The 21169-nt window shown below is 37.8% G+C and overlaps 1 protein-coding gene across 2 annotated transcripts in view; it reads right to left on the bottom strand.

Moving 5' to 3' along the window:
• The window catches only part of GMDS (GDP-mannose 4,6-dehydratase), a 417125-nt gene that overhangs the window by 205528 nt on the left and 190428 nt on the right, over nt 1-21169 (bottom strand). For both annotated transcript variants that reach the window (XM_061995859.1, XM_061995860.1), the window contains one exon: nt 17682-17809. In XM_061995859.1, the coding sequence (XP_061851843.1) occupies nt 17682-17809 (128 nt within the window). The remainder of the gene's footprint in view (nt 1-17681; nt 17810-21169) is intronic.

Genomic DNA, 21169 nt, shown 5'->3' with positions numbered 1-21169 from the left:
GGGGAAAAAGTATTCTGAGACTTTTGCCTTAAGTGCAATTTAAGGTCCCATTGTGTCTGTGTTGAGGGTGCTCATGAATGGATGAGTTGTACACAATAAAGTTCTGAAGCACAGATAAAAAACAGTCATTAAAACCTGTTACTGAACTGATGGAGCTAAGACTCACTTTTTTTTTCCAAGATTAATATGACTTAATACATCAAGCAATTTCCACACTGTAGGCACTACTTATGTCTTCACAAAATCATCACATTGCTAACTTTACTGACAAAAAAAACTTAAGCAATACCTTTCCATGCATTTTCAAGTCAACAGGAACTGCTGGTTGAAATGTCATTGAGATCCTGAAGAGAGACTGAGGAGAATTTGCTTTTGCCTCTAGCACTGCAAAATACTTCCTTGGTGACTATAACAGTTGATCGAAGTCAATAATGCATTCCCCAGGAAGTCTGGCTTGCCAAACCCAGGACAAGAGCTGCTACTATACCTTTACACAGACCTAGCTGCCTCCAGGCTTCAGGGAAGAGTGGAATAAGTACAACATTACTATAATTATGCTGATTTAAGTGAGGCAGATCTACTCTATCTACTCTAGATACAGCCTGAACTAAAGTTCCAGTTCCTTTCAGAAACCCACCATGAAGAAAAACCTGCTGCACAGTACACACAACTTCCTTGTCTGCCCATCTCACAGACACATTATCCAGACTGTTATGCATTCCATCATCCAAAAAGGATACTGAAAAAGTCCACCTATACATTAATGATTCTGTGTTTATCTTAACCTAGAGAGCTATACAATCATCATAAATTAGCATAATACTATTGTTTTGAATGGGATCCACTGACTTGCATCATCTGAATACTCCATTGTCTAAGGAAGGAAGGAAAAAAATTGCTAAGGGCAAATCCCCCAGAATCCCTGGCAGCCGGGACACATTCCTCGTGCTGTTGATCTGGGCTCAGCTTTGGGAGGTTCTAAATTCAGCATTATTTCCCACATTAGAAAGCTGATGCCTTATCTTCTGTACCACTTATCTCTCTGCAGGTAAGAAATAAAGAATAGCACTGGCTGTCTCCCGAAAGGGTTTCAGCCTTCCTAGATGGAAGGATGGTGACTGGGATGAAAGGGCCTCCTTTACAGGAAGCGTAAAGATGGAGGAAAAAAGGAAGGGGTCTTAGAAAAATGGACAGAGGTGGTAGAGACCACCCAGGAGATAAAGAAAACATGGTTTGAGGGGGAAGCTCCGAGTGTGTACAGTAGCTAATTGTCAAATTTTAACCACTTAGCCTTTTATTTTTTTTTTCCTTTTCCTTTACACACACTAAAGAGAAAAGGCATAGTTCACATTCAGAAGTAACAGCTTGCAAAGACATTTAAAACTAAAGCAGATTTTTAAATATAGCACAGCCTTCCCAATGTTTTCTAATCCTGGCTCAAAAGTTGAACTTTGTTAAAATCTGTTACAAACAAAAAATGTTAAGAAGTTCCCAGACTTTGATGGGCTCTTCTAAATTTAAACTCATAGTGATGTTTTTATAGGAAATTACAGACTGAAAATGATATAGCTGTAAGGAAAGACCACAGTGGAGTTTCTTGTATGTGTTTCTCTCTTGTAAAGCTCTGTAGTATTGGTGTCATAACACCTAGCTCCCTGTGCAAGCAATAAGTTTCTCTCCTCCGGTGCTTTCTGGTTCAGTCTTTCCCCCATACCGCAATGCATTCCCAAACGCGACTCCAGCAGCCCCCTGAGAGGAGAAGGGAGATGGAGTGCCTGAGCCAGGCAGGTGGTCTGAAAGCCACCTATTGTTCTCAGAGGCAAGTGGCCCTGCAAGGCACGCTGACTCCCTGTCTCCAGTAGGAATGCTTGTGTGGAGCTTCTCTCCACCCCTCATCATCAATATTCTGGGGCACAGAAACACTGTAATTTGGTATTAATTGGCTCAACCCCTCCTCAGTGAGCTGGAGGAGGGATGGCTGAAGAGCAAAACCTGTTACTCACTAGACATCTGACATATCTGTTACAGCCAGGGCTTGTCGCAGTTTTGCTTTGCCAAGGTGGCACAAACGTGCATCTACCACGTGCAAGAAGGCCGAGCTATGGAGGCAGCAGGACACCGAAGCTTGACACTGAACTTTCCTTAAACGCTGTTTTTCATCAGACCTTCTTGGAGCCTGAACAAAGAACTGTTATACTCTTGCCTCACATTTGGCAGAAGTAAGATCTTAATCTATCCCTCTTGTCCAGCTCCTTATCTTCCCCTTTTCTTCCTGCTTTGCAAGGTGCTGCTCATTTATTCTGGGCAGGGGAGAAATTAGAAAAGATGATAATAAGATATCTAAGAAGATACATAAGTAAATGAATGCTACATGCATTTAGGAAGACCCCATGCCTAGGAATAGGCAGAGCATCACAACTGACTGCTGTATAAGTAGTGACTCCACACCTGTCACCACACCAGCATAGGGCACAGGGCTGATGAGCATAGGGCAGCCCTGTGCTGCTCAGCAGGTGTCTCCTGCCATCCCAGAACCACTCACCCGAGTTTACAAAATTTTAACAGTGAATCTCATCAGAGCATATATGCACAATCATTACCTACATGCAACAAAGTCAAAGAAACTGAAATCCATGATGACAGTGTCAGATTGATTTTGCTCAAATTATTTCACTTTAACATAAACAATTATACACTATTATTTTATTTTTTCCCTCAAGAAATTGTATTTCTACGCCTGCAAGAGAGAGAACATAGCCATATACCATGTCCCACAACTAAGCTGCAACACTCTTTCAGTGCCTGTCACTTTTTAAAAAGGAATCATTCTATGCACACTGCTCAATTGAATCGCTGTACCTCTAGAACTGAAGTTGGGGTTTTACAAAGGCCACAACACAAGCAGCATACTATTTAAGTGTATTTTACGTACTTATATTCAAACGTATTGGATTTAGACACATGTAATTTCCATATCTGTCCCTATCAGAGCCTCAGGAATCTTCAGCTAAACTATTTTAGTCAATATGACTTTCAGGAATTTAATGTAATACAGGCACTGAGAAAACTCAGTCACTGTGCATGCAACATATATACATCCTTTGACCATAAAAAGTGCAAAAGTTCACTCGCTGTTAGTTTTATCCAACTCCGGATTAACGTTGAACACTTTAACAATTACGTTCTCTGCTGCTGTTAGAAATACACAGATGCGTGCTTTGTATTTTTTCAGAGGTGCTCTTGCATAGAGCTCTTCTTGTTTTCCGCCAACATAGATGCCATAAAATCATGCTTGATTCAGTTTACTTCTTTCCTCCCCTCCCCTCCTTTCTTCCCTTCGCCTCAGCCTTATCCTCCTCCATGTTCTTGGGTGGGCAGATTCATGGGGAGACTTGGTTTTTAGTATAGCCACCACCAGGCAGTTTGCTACTCTCTTGAAGCACATCTGGGCTTTATATCAGGCCTTTAATTAATCCTCAGTGAAAGCCAAGCTATGACATTTTGACTGGGCAGGCTCCAGTTTTGGACAGGTCTTGATTTATTGCGACTGAGTCTCAACCTACTTTGATTTATTTCAGCTTTGGGGAGGAGGGCAAGCACTGAACAGAAAAAGCACTGTTGGATGAAGAACATGTGATGCACGTAAAGGACCTCCAGAGTACTGTGGCCCAAATGACAAACAGCTCAGACAATTTGCAATAAAAATAAAATAAAAAAGCCCAAGTGATGAAAAGATTTTGGTGAAAGAAATCACTTAAAGCAACAAGCAGCACCAGTACCAAAAAAAACCACCTCAACAACAAACAATAAAAGGCTTAGTGAACTCAGATCAAACTATTTGGCAGAAAGTGCCAACAAAGGAAGCTCATGCCTTATCTCTAAGTAAACAACAAATCCCTGGTCACTCATTAGTGTTAATCATGCCTCTCATCTGCATTAAGCTAAATACAGAGAGGCAAGACCAATGCTTTCCTGATGAGTTGCTTTGAAAGGAAAGGATGTTCTGCTATTGTCTGCCAATTTGCCTTGGCTGGATGTCCTTTTGCAGGTCTCTCTCTTTAACTGTACCATGCACAGCATGCAATGTGCCAAGTCTTCTGGACAGCAAGAACAAAGGCAACCAGAGCCAAACTGTTCATCTAAATAAAGTAACAAATATCACAATAATAGGAGCCACTGAATAACAAATCCAATCCACTCAAGGTATAAAGCTTTGTTGTTTCTTGGGGCAGCCTATTCTCTTAGGCCCTTTTCTTGTTCTAACTCAAATTCTGTTGGACAGATAACTCTGAAGTTTATTCTGAACACTACTGTAGCTAAGTAGGAATGCTGATGCAGGCTTGCTCCAAGGCACCTATAAGTGTTATAAAACAGAAAAGGACACAAATCAGGTATGAAAATACTATGTGGGTTACCTTTAAAAAAAACCATTAAAACTGAATGGTTGAAGCCATTAGTAAAAAGATGCCAATGTGTTAACTTTTAAGTTTTAGGGTGAAATTTGGAAGAAAGGTTTCCTGAACTTGGTTGATCAGATGGTTGCATAAATTAAGGCCATAGCCCAGCTGTGCACTTTGCCACCAAGCAAGTAAGCAGTAGGATTCAAATGACCATCTAGCTTAAGATTACTTGGTTCCTCTGCTAATTGAGAAGCAGCTACCTGGGTGTTCTCAGTCTACATCACATTGACTAGCTTCATCATCTGTAAAAAACGATGCACTTATTTCAGCAGTGGTATTTGTGCTGGTAGGCTCGACAGGGAATGTGTGTGTGTTGTCTCTTAACGGGGTTGGCACGCTGAGCTGGCTCTCTGTGCCCAATATAAAATTACTAATTGTGCAGAAATGCAGAACTGTGCAGAATATTTCATATGCTAGTAAATGTGATCCTACAGAGCCAATCCTTTTTAGCTTCAGGAGTAGAAGTCTAATTAGTGTTAAGGACAATTCTCAAATCAGACTATCCTTCTGCTTCTCTCATCTCTCTTTACTCCATAAGCAAACAAATCATCAATGTCTAAAGTAAATGTTTTCAATGCATATTTTTGTTTTGTGCTCCACTCAGGTTGGATAATTCCAGGCTCTTTCCCTAGGCAGAATCAAGAATAGTGGCACCTGGAAGCTCACTTTAGCACAGGAGCAGGTGATCAGAACAAAATATTCCCCTAACAACTAGGATCTTAACCCTCATCTTGTATTGCCACCGGGTCCCTCCATATAAGGATGCAGCATATCACCATCAGCTGTGCTCCTCTTGAGTATAAATTTGCTTTTCTGTGTCAAACAGTGCTCTTTCTATGCTGCTTGCAGAGATGGTTCTGGGTAAGAGGCCAGATGCTAGCTTTCATCCTAAGCACTACCATTTTATTATTGTTTACAGACAGTTTTATCCCCTAGCTTTTATCTGCCTTCATGGAATAGAAAAGTTTCTGTGATTCTTCCTTCCAAGAAAGTGTAACAACACTTTAAGCTCCAGCAAAACTTTCTAATAACAACACAGAATTTACTGTAACAAGTTAGTAGGCTGTTTCAGTGAAAAATATTTTATATGAACCAGCATTCTAATGAAACATCATATCTAGGGAAAAATGACCACTTTAAGGTACTACTGATAAAACTATCAAGCTTTGTTAGGAGTCATCTGTTGTACAAGCAACACCAGAACATAAGCAATTATTCAAGGCACTGTTAAGATAGTGTTTTCAGAATTTGGCTTGTTTTGTGGGGATTTTTTCCCCCTAACTTGAAATATTTATGACACATTGATTTGAAACAGTCTCATCATTTAAATACAGTGCAACTAAATGTAATTTTTTTGCACAATTTGTTTACAAATATTATTTGAATAAATTAAACCAAGAGAACTGAGGTTTATTTTTCTTTACTGCTTAGTGTATTTTAAAAGTAAATGTCAATTGTGGATGATTCTTCTATTATTTAACACTATTTTATGTAATTTACATAGTAGAAAAGATGATTAATTTACTTTCATTTTGGGTGAACTTTTTACTCAAATGTGTTCTCTTGCCAGCTACACTTTTACACATGTGCCTGTTGATTGTAAATTGCCCTTCTTTAGATGTGACCTTATGAAAATCAGCAACAAAAAAAGCCTTCTTTGAGAAAAATCTAATTTACTTAATTACAAGGACTGGGCAGTTATACACCAATTCCACATCATACATGAGGCTGAAAACTGGCCCAAAATGGCCCAGGCAAAACCTCTCATTACACTTCCTGTTTATATTAGTAACCCCTTAAGTGGATTTTTAAGGTCTTCTGAGGTCAATTTTAGAGACAAATTGTGGCTGTACCTATCACAGGTGTACTGAGTAACTCTGTGAGGACACAAAGCCTCTTTCTTCTGCTAGCCTTTGTCTCCTCAGGCATAAAAGTAAGATGCAATGAAGTCAAGTTCACACCAACATCAATAATTTTACTATCAGAACAAGATTTTACTCCAAACCAATTCCTTCAGTTGGTTTTCAGAATGCTTGGTCCACAGGCTTGCCAGGAGGATAGGAAGGGAATGCACACTTCATACATGTGCTCTCAACCTTTCCTGCTACCTGGATCAAATAGAGTATTTTCTGAAATGTTCTTTTAGTACCCGTACTTGTAAGACTCCATTAAGTGAAGCATTACATTAAGTGTTCTCAGCCCATAAGAACTTGCACAAACCTCCAACCAACATCAGTTCTAAATTGTTACTCACTTGCTTTTGAACTGCTTTAAAAAAAAGATTCTGCTAGAGATGAGTTATCAGATAATAGAGTCAGCCTAGAAAAGCTCCTTGGAAGGCAAACTCCTTTGTGCTTCACCTTGTCATTCCTGGAAAGCAGAGCAGCTGGGCTCTGCTCCATGGCAGGCTCCTCCTTGCAAACCAGTATAGTTTCTGCTACCAGCACTACAGATTCAGAAAGCCACATTTCATCAGTGGATGACATGGTCATGGCACAGGAGCCATGGGAAAAAAGTTAATGAGGTATTATGACCTGAAATACAACATCAAATAAACATACACATGGAACATGCACAAATAGGAGCACTGGTGATTCCCTGGAAGCAGTCTTCATGCAGCACTTAAAATACAACCTCCTCTTGGCAAGGGGGCTTCAAGAAGAACGCTGCTGGCAACCAGGAGATGATGGTGGTAAGAGGCGCAGAGCCCAGCAGCAGGCAAGTGCCTCCTGTGTTTTCCTTTGTCTTGATCTGTCACATAGCCTACAGGCCATCCTATCTTATGCCTCCTGACACCTTTCCAATAACCCGAGATCTGTTTGTAATCTGGGAGAAGAACAGTTTTAAACAGGCAGTATTTTTAATATATATCTACCTTGGATATCAGTAATAATACTGGCAATAAAATGGAAAGGATATACTTAAAATATGCTTTCCTGCCAATTATTTCCCCTTTAAAATGAATATGATATATTAAAAACCTGATGCTTGTTGAATTTAAAACACCTCAAAGGAAGACAGAAATTCCCACTAGATACGGAAAAGCAGGGTTTGTCTGGAAATAAATGCAGCATAATAAATTAATGGTGAGGGGGAAAATATGCCTGTATTGTATAAGGAAAAAATACTGCCTTAGCAGCACAAAGCACTACTTTTTCTTGTAAAATAAGGCATGGTGGAGCAAGATTGTATGATTTGTACCAACTTTTCATTATGTCAAAAGCAACATGTGTGCCTAGTGTTATAGCATTAGGGTTGCCTTGATAAAATGTTACTGTGTAGAGTGACATCTCACTTGATAGAGTTCAAGGCAGAAGTAGAAGCCAATGCTCTACTAATGCAATTTACTGCTCCTTAATCTGTACGGTGCACTTAGAAGAAAGAAAACCTCTTTTGATAGTCTAAAAAAAATCAAACCCATTTACAGTTCAAGAAATAATAATGCCCACCTCATACTAGAAACACTTGCTTCTAAAAAGTACAAAAGCTTGTTATTAAAACTTCAGAGTAAGCCTATTTTCATAGAAGTGTCTGTTCTTTTAATAGAAGAACATCACCATTGTAAGCAACATTAGTGCAACGGAAAGTCAGCTCAGCAGTCAACAGCAGTTCAGGCAGCAGCTCGCAGCTGGGGCTTCTAGATGGGGTCACGGATAGTTGCGGTTTCATATGATTGAGTTTGCCCTGCTTTTCTCATACTATTGAACTAGGAAAAAATGGGCCTAGATTGTATTCAACTCTACAAAAAAGGCCATAATAATTTGTCCTTGCAGACAGACAATATTTCATATGAATTGTTAGGGATCTCCAAATTTTATTTCCTCAAATCCTGTACCAGAGATCCTTTAATCCCACCACACAACAGAAAACGTAGAAAGCAGACATGTGAACCTGCTCACTCAAGAAACACCCCCAAAACCTTTATTTCACTAGAAGAAATCAAATAGCCACTATGGTTGCTAGCACCAGGAATTGCCTTGTGTTTCAGCAGGGCATGCGGGGAAGGACAGCTGCTGAGGTCTCCTGTACTGGTCAGCCTGAACTTGCAAGGAGGAGGAAGCACTGGGAGGGTTTAAAGAAACCTCTAGCTGTTTTGCACAGCCCTCATGTAAGCTGCAGGCATGAGACAATGTCAGGGATCCACTGTTTACCTCATTCTCCTCTTCCATAGCTACAGGCAATTCCACCCCAGCCAGACTGCTGAGCTGACTGAGGGTGAGGAATTAAGAAAAAAACAATGTCACTCACCTACCTTGCAAATTTAATGCTCCTCATACCCCTGAGGAAACAAATAGTTGCAGATATCACATGGATATTGTGAGGAAGAGAGAGGGGAGTTAAGCAAATGACAGCAATAAGCTTTCTTCACATACTTAACCTGGTAACCAAGTCAACCATCCCCAGGGAACGCTCAATGTCAGCTAAAGAAGGCCAACTGAAAAGTTCAGCTGCTCTATCTTTGGACCATTAATGTTGGTTGTTAGGTCAAGGCTCCATCCAAAAACACCTACAAGCTAAAATTCAAGAATTTCTGCTAAAACTAAAAGTGGCATATTAAGTGTACCCTGTGGGTTTGGGGAATGTTTCTCACTCAAACAAACAAAATAACAATTTTTTTTCCCACACCCAGATCAGGAAAGAACAGTCACTCTGCTGATAACCAGTCTTCTTGACAATGCACAGACTATTAACAGCTAGAATACAATAAAAGTGAGACCTGATATTTCAATTTATCCTCTGAAACATTTCTTCTTTCAGTGGAATGACTTGAAATGGTTGGAGGGCTAAAAACCTTGGTTCTGGGAATGCACTGCCCGTGATGTTTAATTGGCTTCATTTCAAATGAAAACAATTACTGTATAGTGAGGATGTTACCACAATGACATAACAAGGCCAGTAACTATTTTTGACTTCCAGTGTAAATTGAATCATTATGGAGTTTTAAAAATGTCCTCATTAAATTTTAATGATCTGTTTTAAGGGATATTTTCCCCTTATTAAAATTAAACCCAACTCTGCTGTACAGCTTTCTCAGAATGTGGTGCATTACTCTAAGATTCAAATAATCATAGATTAGTTAATTAAGAGAAACTATCTGGTTTATTATAGGTTGGGCTGGTAGCTGTGCCTGTTATTAATATTGTCTAACATTTACTAATAAAAGATGCTGCTTCTTGCTCTTTAAAATGTTGCCAAATACCATCTAGCTGAATAAAAAAATTATGAGTTCAAAGGTAAACACACCTGGTTGAGGTGTTTTTTGTTTGTTTTGTCCCCCCGTCAACGGGAAAAAGAGCAAAGAAAGGAAGCAAAAATGTCAATTGAAGTGATTAATTTGATTACAGAATACATTTAATTTGTATCAATTCACTCAGAAACCTCAGTATTTTTTTTCCCTCTTGAACCCAAATTTTTCTTCTTTTACAGTAAGTATTTGAAACTTTGCATGCAGAGGGACAGGGAATATTTATGAGAACATTTCCATCAAATTTGACCCAAAGTTCCGCAATTCATAAATTCTGTGTGGATGAAAATGGGAAAAAAACAACAAACTGTGTTACACACTGTCTTACATACACTCAAGAGAGACTTGTGAGACTTAACACTGTTAAATGTGAAGATTCACTTTACAGTGAGCCTGCTCCATCCTGTGATGAGGTTGGTTTCCCTCCAGGCATAGATGCAGCCTTGAGCAGTCTGTCTGGTGTACGTGCTCCCTAGATCGAGGCAATCCCATCTCCCTCGTGAGATTAATCTCTTTCCCACGGTCTCATCTGCAGTTGCCCCAAGTTAAAACCACCACAAGACTGACTGGAAGGTGGCACAGACCTTTTCTAAAAAGATTGGTTTGTTTTCATCCCGATGTTATATTGTCACCTGTTAATGAGTAAATATTGTGCTGCTACATGCACTGACATGGACTGCAACGATGGTGTATATACCGCATTACATAGTCTCTCTGCTGGTGTCCATGTATTTTCTTTTAATCCTATCACAAGTATAGCTCCTAACTTTACCTTTTTCTCCCCCACACACATTGTCAGACAGAGCAGAAGACTAAAATCATAGGAAGACAGCATGCATTTAAAGTTACTTCTGAAAAGCACCTTTAATTTGTTATTCTACGAGCAGAACATGGTGAAAAAGCAGAATTTGTTAAGAGGACTCTAGTAGCTGTGTTATTTAAAGAGATACCGCATTCAAGCTAGGATAGGATAGTAGGTCAGTCTTAGAAATATGACAACAATACATAATTTATCAATCTGGAAACCTTATACTTGAAAGAAGCCTTAGTCTAACCTTTCCATCACTCCAAGAGAATTGTAAGACCACCACTGTAACAAGACCACTTAGAAACCACCAGGGTGGCCTTGATAATAATACACATATCATTGTTGAGGCACAGGAAACTAAACCAGATGGTTTTGCTGTGGAAAGCACTTTTTTTGGCTTTGTAAAGCCTAAAAACACTAATAGGTCAAAACACAAAAGTTGTGAAAAAGAAAGCTAAAGGAAAATGTATGTAAACACGAAAAAAATCTTTTTACAATTATATTACATTCACATAAAAAATGGCTGCAAGAACATAAAAAGGGGGATATTGTGCTGTAGTTCTGAAATAGATCAGGACAGTTCTCAGAAAGGAAAAGGTCTAAGAGCAACACATACAGTAGTCCCTTCTGCCGGAAATCAATACCATATGATGTGCATTAGACAGAACACCTACATACTGTAATTAAACTCCTTTTCCTTCCTCATTTCTGTGTTTTAAATATGAACTCCTTTCATGTCTATTGTAATAAACTCATATAATCTCTTATTATCACATCCAACTTAAAGAGAAAATAGCACATACATGTACCTCAAAATACATGAAACTGACAAGAATTTCTACAAAATACAGAAATATACATACATTCACATCCACACACATATATACAGGTGATGTGTGTGTGCAGGTATGTGTGTATAACACATGCTTGAGTTTTCTCAATTATGCTGTTTGGAATAATTATTCACAGACTTCAGCATTTCAAACACCATGAAGAACTGGGTACTGTTTTGGTATTCTTTAATGCAGACATCACCTACATGAGTAAAATTATGATGATAGTGTGCTATTCTACTGGACATTGCAACTACTTCTAATAGTCAAGAAGTCTAATTTAAATTACATATGCTGAAAGAAATGTATTATAAGCTCCTATACTGTGAAGCCTTATCTACCAAAATGCAAGCTTTTATTTGGCATTAAAAAGGAAAACTTTTACTATCACAGTTGTTCTAAAACATGTTCTCTTTTCATAAGAGAAAGTTTGCCCATATTTTCAAAATCTGAAGGAAGATGTCGGAGTTATACCTACATTTTGCTGGCATCCAAATCATGCTCTAATTGAAAGAAAATTTCATTATTTAAATATCAACTTTTTTCTGCTTGCATGAAGCAATGGAGAAGAAATATACACTTAGGAGGTCTTCACTATATGCTTATTGTTTGTGACATTTGGTACCACTCAGAAATAGGCTTTGAGAAAACATTGGAAATCTTCAGTCCAACTCCCAAGTTCTTAACTAAAACCAGAACGTTAAAAGAGTGGTTTATGAAGCCAAAAAATCAAGTGGGACTACAGGTCTTCATGAAGCATACTTGGACAGCAATAGAGAGAAATGACAATGAGGTCTCATGGGATCCTATTTTGATTCCTCACGAGACACGTCAGGGAGATGTCTATTTTGTGTCCAGTGACGCTGTCTACCATTTTATATCATGTTGCAACATTTCAGTTGAAGTGCAACACGTCCAAACAATTTAATAAAACAATGGCGTCATTATTTGACTCTGGCAATCCACTTATCTATGTCTTTTCTCTATAGACTCAACCAGAGGGAAGACAATCTTTACTTCTCGGATGTGCTGAAAGCACACTTGTCTCTTGAAGAAATGGCTCTATTGAAAACACCTGTGCCTGTGGGTTAGTCCTGGGTGAAAATCACAAAGTGATTTGGCAACTTTCATTTGAGACTTCATCTGAGTGCTGTGGCCTCTCACATTGGCTGTACTATATCCTGAGAAACCGGATCATTATTTGCATGGATGATTGAACATATTGCCATGGTAAAATTTTACTTTCTTTATCCTGGCCACATCATACCTCCACATGCCCAAAGTATTTACATGAGGAAATCAAAGAATATTCTGCCATTGGTAAATGTGTACTTCCTTTGGGGAGATGTTGCTTTCTCAAAAGGCATTTCAACACGAGACTCAATTCTACGTCTCATAAAAAAAGACAACAGATTTTTAAACCATTAGCAAGAAACTAAGGTGAACTAGGCATTGTGCATGATAAACATGCTTCTAGAAAAGATAACACTTCAAGCAAGTCCCTGTCAAGAGTTTTATGAATTTTCAGTAGTTGTTCCAAAGAACCAGTCTATCAAACCTTTCTCCTAAAGGCTCATACAAGCCATGCTGCATTCACAATTATTTCATCTAGACGGCAACAATAAGATAAACAATTCAGTGGATCATAATATCTGAGCAGACTGGATATAATTTCAAGGTCAATTTGGCTCAAGCAAGCTCATGAAAATAAAATGTTATCATTTAGAAATACATAAAACACACTTCAGTACCTGGATGGCTCAAAATTCCTTACCCTCATACTCGAGGAAGTCCAGCATTGAGGGTTTAAGATTATTTATTTTTATTAGAAGTGATTAACTTTGAACATAAAACTAAGCAATAAAAAGTAAAAAATGCCACTTTTCAGTTCAGTCCATAACAAAAGGGTAACCTTAATTTAAAGCATGCCTTTAAGTTCTTGAGCCAATCTTATAACTATATGATGCACTGACAGTTACCCAGATAGATATAACTGACTTCGCTTTTATAACCAACAAACCTCAACAAAGTAAGACTCTCATAAGCATTGTGCTGGGCTGATGAAAGGATGTGTCAGAAAAAAACTGTCTCAGCAGACTAAGGGAAAATGTATCAAAAGATAACACATCCTTAACACTCCAAGAAAACAGCAGAACAAAACTAGAAATGCCTTGGCCAATAGTCCCCATGGCTGAATTATTTTCTTATGCACAAGAGTAAAGTAAAATTTTAAATAATTCTGTCTGGCAAGACTTAGAAAACACACAAACATACGAGAAGGGATTTCCCACAACAAAAATGGTAACAGCTGTCTCCAAGGGTCGGTCTCTACCAATCAGAATGGTGAACAGAAGAATTATGAATGAAAGACCAAGTGACGCAGGCTGGAGATTTAAATGCAGAAGGCATCACTGTAGACTGGATTTTACCATCTCAGTCTGAACATGTGCAAAATAATGGTGTATTTTCTTGTGCATTTCAATCACAGAGTAAAGCATGAATCAGCACCAGCACCAAGAATTAAAAAAAATAAAGGATAGAAAGTCTCTCTTTGGGTGGTTGTACTGTACAATAACTTATTTTTATACAGCTCTTTTTTGCTTTGATTTTTTACATTATTTAATTATAAATTAATGGAAGCTGACTGCCATATATTTACACTAACAAATGGGCCCTGATTTCACCATGAGTTTAGGCTTATTCTTAATTTTAGACATTTGACAAGACCTGTAATTAACTGAGTAGGATCCAATTATGACCCAGTTATGAGTCCTCTGTAGTCATTGCTTGAAATATTGTTGGATTTCTATTGCAGGCACAGGAAAATATTTCTGGTCTGTACAAATAAAGCCTATTAAAACTGTTACCTTGTTCTTTTACTTTTGTAAGATATGCATTGATAGGCTTTTCCATAGCATTCATCAGTGCAGTATTTCTGCTCTCTCTGCACAGCACTGGGAAGTGGGCAGGGCAACCGTCAAAGGCAACCTGAGCATCAGTGGGTGATAAAAAGGAAACTAAAGGAAAGGAAGAAAAAGCCTCAGCTATTGAACCCTAATATGAACTTGCTCTTTTCTCTCAGTCACTTTCCAAAGTGACTGTGTTCTATTTCTTGGCTTCCCCTTCATATCTTTACAAATAAATTTGTCTATTACGTCCCCAAGAACAACAGTTTAAGGTTTCTGTTGCAGATATACCTTCATAGCTTCATTTACAGCGTTTAGCATGCAAGAAATTAAAAAACCCAGACAACTAGTGATGGATTGATGGGCATTTTTTTAAAGGTCCAAGTCATATGTTTCTGAGAATCTATATTAATTTCAAATATAACTCTTGGGAAAATGTCTGAAGAAATTTATGTGATGCCTCTTGTTTTACAAATGGCATTGAAATAAGCCATATTGTTAAATCTTGCTATTGTATGAATATTTGGAAACAGCAGATGGCTTACTATAACTTTCTGCAACAAATAAAAGGTGTAAGTTAGCCTCGCAAAACAAAAGAGCACACAGAAGATTCATATATCAGTAGTGCTGATATATTGTTTTTCCTCTTCCAATCCACTGGCATTGATTGCCATCTCTAATACCACCCCATGAGACTTGTGCTGGATCACAGTACAGTAAAAAAGGGGAAAGGGGGAGTAAGAGGCAGCAGCAGTATCTGCAAAAAATGTTAAGAGATACTAATATAATTTTAGGATGAAACTAATAATCCCTCACTCTAAATTTTCAATGACAAATTATTTCTACTTTGTTTTCTGCAAACACTGAATGAAAACTTTTCTTCCTAGTGAGTTGGATTTCCATTTTTCTGTCACCAGCATAATGGCACTGTATCTAATTTTCAGTTCCTACAGTTTCAAGTCCCAGTTCAAAAATCTGATCAAAGATTAGATCTTCCCTGATATGAACCTATGTTTAAACATCAAATTTCTGAATCTCCTGCTAGTGAAGCTGACCCTAACCCACAGCTAGTGCTCAGCATGCTGGCAGCCCATGCTTTGGTGGACACCCACACGCTTCAGTGCAGGCATGCTCTTCCATACTTTCTCATATATAGAAGTGTTTGCCCAAAATCACAGTGGCAGTGAAATGAACACATGTGATCAAAGCCCAAGAGTCCTGTTTGTGCTTTGTAACCAACACATACAGGATACGATCTCTCCATGAAGTCAATGGGACTTTGGTCATCAACTTTCATGAGATCAGGAATTGACCCATAATGTTTTATAAAACAACAAAAGGGAAGGTATTTATGGTTTTATTATTATCCCTAATAAGGAAATAAGGAGAAAGAAAATACAGTATATGGTCTAGTCTATATGCACATGTGTTACTTATATTAATATCGATGGGATTTAAAAATACATATGGAGAGGATAAGATATATCCCTATGTGTTCAGCCATATGCTTCAGGATGCTCCCCAAATGCTTGTAAATATGATTGTGCTTTCTAACATACTACGTATTTATTTGAACAATGTTAAATCTCTAAGCCTTACTTTCCAGGCCATTAAAGCCTCAAATAATTGTTTATTTCCAGTTTAAAGTTACTCTCTTTTTTAGACATTAGAAGGCTGCCTGTAACCACATTTCCACAGCATTCAGGGAATTAGAGAATTGATAACTCTCTCATTATCCAATACTCAAGATGAACTATATTTTAGCGAGGAATTATTTCCAGAAGATTTTGGGACAGGCCCAAAATGTGTAGCTGAAAGGTCTGGAATGCTACTTACTCAACAAACATGTGTTCGTGCTGTAGACCTCGGACAACTGCATTCCTTCTGGAGGCCAAAGGCCTTGAAAGCTAGTCATTCTTCTGAAGAGACTTGTGCTCATTTCCTTTTTGTTTTTAAAGGTTTGAACACAGGACAAGGGTCTGACCTACTAGGCACAAGAGGGTTATTCTGGATTTCCCTTATGGAAGAAGACATCAGAATTCATCCCACGATTTATGATCTGCTGCAAGTTGTCTTGGAATGAGATAGCTGAAGTATTTATGGAATATCCAATGCTTGCTAACAAATTAAGCTCATTGTGTTCATGCAACTGGTCATTTTATTTGGCTTAATTTTTACTTCTTTCTAGTTGAGACCTGGTAACTTGACTGTAGTTTTAGCCATTAAAAACAGGATTGGGATGGTTTGCTGCATTAACAGCCTCAAGTATTGTTGCAGCCACACATACAAAACATTAATCATGGAGGCATACTCTTGGTACCATTAACACTTTACACGCAAATGAAACACAAACCAAAACCCAACTTTATTTATAGCTGGCTGCCAAAAATTGTCTTCTTCACTTACTTGATGTAACCCTTTTGATACCATGACAACGTCTGTTTCCTTTTTTCACTATCGTCCAGGGAAAAAAAGTTTATGTCATGATATTAGTATTTTGTTTTCTTGTTTCTTTTTGACCGTAAATGAGATTTGACAGCTCAGTTTTTACTTTCCCTTTTAAATCTCAACTTATGATAAAAATTCCAAATCAGACTTTTTCTTACTGAAATTTTTCTTACTTTGTAATACAGAAAACCAAAACAAACAGTCATCATCTTTTTAAACTACATCAATGAATGGTGAAGCTAAATCCGGTTTCCCAGCAAGGAATTATTAAAAGACAGAAATAGTCCAGTGACCACAGGAAATCTTTAAGCACCAAAATGGGGACAAAAGTCTCCTGGGGAAAAGACAATACTTCCTACATGGTCATTCATGTCTCCTTGTAATACAATACAAGGGTATTGTTTGTTTGTCTGCTTAAGTAGATGCATAGAATAAATTTAGAAACAAATCTTGACTACAAAAACATTTCAAACACTAGATTCAGGCACATGTGTAGTAATACCAGCCATGACAACTATGTTGTGATGCTTTCTTCTAATTTACAACAGTTAGAGGTTTGATCATTAATATATATATAATTCTTGCCTCACTATAATAAAGGCCATCAGCCTCCAGTAGGATCTTTGACTTCAGGTCATATTGCATCTTGCTGCAATCTTAATATTGGTCATAAAATTTGTCAAAACTACGGGAGAAATACTCTAAAACAGATCCACTTTATAGACAGACCCCTCCCCCAAGGAATTCAGTCAGGGAATGTAAACCCAAAGATTTATTTTTCTGCTCAGGTCATGCCTGGAGTAGACTGCTGTGTTACTAAATTCCCTCATCTGAAATCAATAGCAAGACAAAGTTAACAGGCCTCAATATGCAAAAATATTTTGAGATAGCCCTCCATGGACCATGACCTGAAGTTACAGCAATAACCATTATCCCTATCATGAAGATGATTCAGAGAAAGGCACATGGCCCACAACTTACCTCAACGTAGTCCCTGGCATGGCCCCAGTCTCTCTTAGCATCCAGATTGCCCAGGCTGAAACAATCCAGCTGTCCAAGGTGAATCTTTGCTACCGACCGGCTAATTTTTCGAGTAACAAAGTTAGCCCCTGGAATAAAAATAAAAAGGAGTATCAGCATAGCCACAGTGGCAGATAACTGAAATACCTTGTATAGCTCAGCACACGGTACCTTCAGTCTTCATTCATTCCCCGCACACCACCCAGACCCATGCCATCTTTCATCGTTTGAGTAGGCTCAGAAGCTTCCAACACAAGTGTCACATTAGCTGCACTTTCACAGCAAACATCTTTCTTTGTACAACTTCTTAAGCATTCCTAATTTGCAGCCTAAGTATTCAGTCCAGGCATAAAGCCAAAGAAAATCACTTGGAAAGCCAGTTCTTAAACACAAAATGCAAAAGGTTACATAAAGGAGACAGACGTCTTAGACCACCCTCAAGTTTTTTGTTGTCCTTTCTTTTTTTTAATTCTTGTTTTTTAAGGAATGTATATATCTAAATAAATTAGTTTATTAATAAAAAAGAAGACATGAAAATATTACCTATTTTTCAAAAAACTGTTATGGTAAAACATATTCTACTTTTCTAGTTATTCAGTATTCTCTGATTGCCAGGTTCAGTAAGATCATGAAATTGTGATTTCAACTTTATCAGTTGAAAGCTATACATTATGATACTTGCATATTTTGTTCACTGACTTGCTTTGGAAAATTTGTGTATCCATTTCTGCTCCCTGTAGAGATGCTTTAAATAATATCAGTTACTAGTTATTTTAATATCTCGATTTTTAGATTATGATGGTCGTGTTTCTAAGACGTAGTCAACAGTCTCCTCAAAAGCAGAACATTTGAATTTAGATCATGATTTCAGGCTAAACAAGGCCACTGGTATTTGCACACTAATGGGCCACAAAAATTAAAATTACATGCCTTTGTAACAGCTAAAAAAAAAATGATTGAGTGGTGACAGATGATACTTGATCCAAATGGAAAGCAAGAAAGTGAAAATGACTGCACTTGTAAAATGCTTTAAGCAAATTTCAGAAGTCCTGAGTAATGCATCTTGTACATTCAATGCATATATGTAGTTTTTTCATTGTGGAATGCTGCTCTTGAGACATGCATCTCAATATATTCTGTTTCCTGTCAAACAAACAATAGGCTACTGCAGGATTATTAAATAATGTGAAGTATCTTTTTCAGACTACTATTTTTTCCTGTAAAGTCAAGAGCACTACAAACCTTTCTGTGTTGTTTGACTTCGACAAAATTTTAAAAAGAGAGTACAACTTCAAGAAACACGTGGAATGGAGGTATTAAATTATTCAGACCTTACCACAGGATTAAGATAGAATTTTAGCTTTCTGTCAACTGCTGAACTAATTGGAATTCTGGTTATTAGCCATTCAGAATATATTATCAGTTTGTGCTCAATTTTTTAAGGATGAAAATAATACGTTTTCCATATATCCTGAAAAAGTGTTCATATATAAAAGAGGCTTACAAAATAAGTGTGATTTGCAAAATTTCAGAAATAAAATACACTGAGAAGTCTTTTTTATAGCAATGCTCCTCAACAATTGGACAAATGAATCAATTGTACGATGAAAGCCCAAGACCACCTTCCACTCTTCAGAATATCTGTTCTGGACTGCAACTTAGTAACAGGCAAAACTGTCTGCTTTCAACACTATGTTCCTATTTGCAGTAAAAGAGGTTAAAATTCTAGTCATCATCTGCATTAAAGAAAGTTTTACTGTCAGCCTACATGACTAACGAACAACAACTTCCATTTTGGAGCAAGCATTTTCTCAGCATTAAAAAAAAAAAAAGAAAAGGCACGTATTATGTTGGGTGTGAGAGAGAACATTTATGCTATTAACTTAACTTGAAACATACGACAGATAACGAACAAGAAGATGTAGAATTGTCTAGCACAACAGAGAAAATACTAGTAATCGCTGTCTCCTTGTAGTCACTGATAACTAGAGAGAAATAATCTTCAAAGATCTTATCAAAGCAAAATCAGAATATACTCAAAAGGCTGAAATGAAGAATAAAAGAGCACCACAATGAAAAATGAAAAACTTTACTTTCCAGAATATTCCTGTAAGAGTTCAACCAAGTAATACCAATCCTCTTCTTGGAAGTCCCTCAGCATTAAAGCTGTGGAAGAAAACTATGCTACTGCTCATTCTGAGAAACGCGATTAAAATTCCTTTTTTCATGCAACCAAGGCCTGAATGGCACATTTCAGAAGCATTTAAATGATATGGTTCATAAATAATGTTTAAATACCAATACTCTTCCAACACAGTATCTTAAAATATCCCATTACACAATATATTTGATCCCATGCCATTAAATGCACATCATAACCAGAATTTAAGCTGATGCCCACTGGAGTCATACAAAATAGTTAAGGCTCTGTCAGCATTTCCATTATAAAACCCTGTCCTAGGGATTTGCAATAGAGACATAAAATCTTGCTTTGGCCAGAAATTTGGCAGACCTAATGTCTCTTTCCTCAGGAATGATTCTATCTGAAAGGTCTATGTGGAGTGCTACAGATATCTTTATATAACTGAGTACAAAGTATCTTCCTTTTGAGACACAGGAATGGTTAGCTTGTTTCTTCCTCAGGAGACTTGCTAATGTTGAACCTACAAGAGTATTTTCCTCCATAGAATGGTCAAGTAGTGACAGCAGGAGCATGAACAGAGCTGCGGGTCTGTTAACTACTTCACCCTTTACTTTGATTTTCATCAGATCAAGATGATGTGGCAGAAAAAATACCACCAACTATGACAACTGAATAGAGTCTACTTTATTATGCTACAAACATTATTAATTCACATGGAAACATGGTAGTAGCAACAGAAACTATCCTAGACTGGCAGAGAAGACAAATATCTGAGCCCTACGTTTGTCTCCTGGCTTTGTACTAACTCAGTAGTTGAGAGAGGTTTTGTAAAACACATCTCTGCTCCCACCTGGCATTAATGAACATCTTTACAGTGTTCAAAACTCTAGTAAACATGTGATGTACTTTGACTTATTTGAACACTTTTCCAGAATGTGTGAGGGTGGCACTGTTCTGGGAGCTTGCCATCCTACAGTAAATAAAAGTCGTTCTTGCCTCTTCAGTAAGGCCAAGCATGATAGGCTAATTGCTTTGCATAGCTATCGATGCAGCAAATACATTATGGTTTTCATTGCTACTGACAGCACTGGAATTGCTGTACCAAACAGCAGAGATTTGGCCAGATGTTACAAAGGATGCTTTGGTGTGTCCACACATCCCAGCAGTTCCAAACAGTCTTGGTTGAGCAGCCCTGACAAGTTTTTACCTTTTAAAAGAGACTTCCAACATGTGTTTTCATGATATTAACAGCTTTTTCAGGAACCCTGGCCATTAGCTAAGATTTGTTTTCAAAACCCAAGCCCTC

Source organism: Colius striatus, chromosome 4 (assembly GCF_028858725.1).
Source record: "Colius striatus isolate bColStr4 chromosome 4, bColStr4.1.hap1, whole genome shotgun sequence".
Lineage (NCBI taxonomy): Eukaryota > Metazoa > Chordata > Aves > Coliiformes > Coliidae > Colius > Colius striatus.
This window is presented reverse-complemented; position numbering and strand designations above follow the sequence as displayed.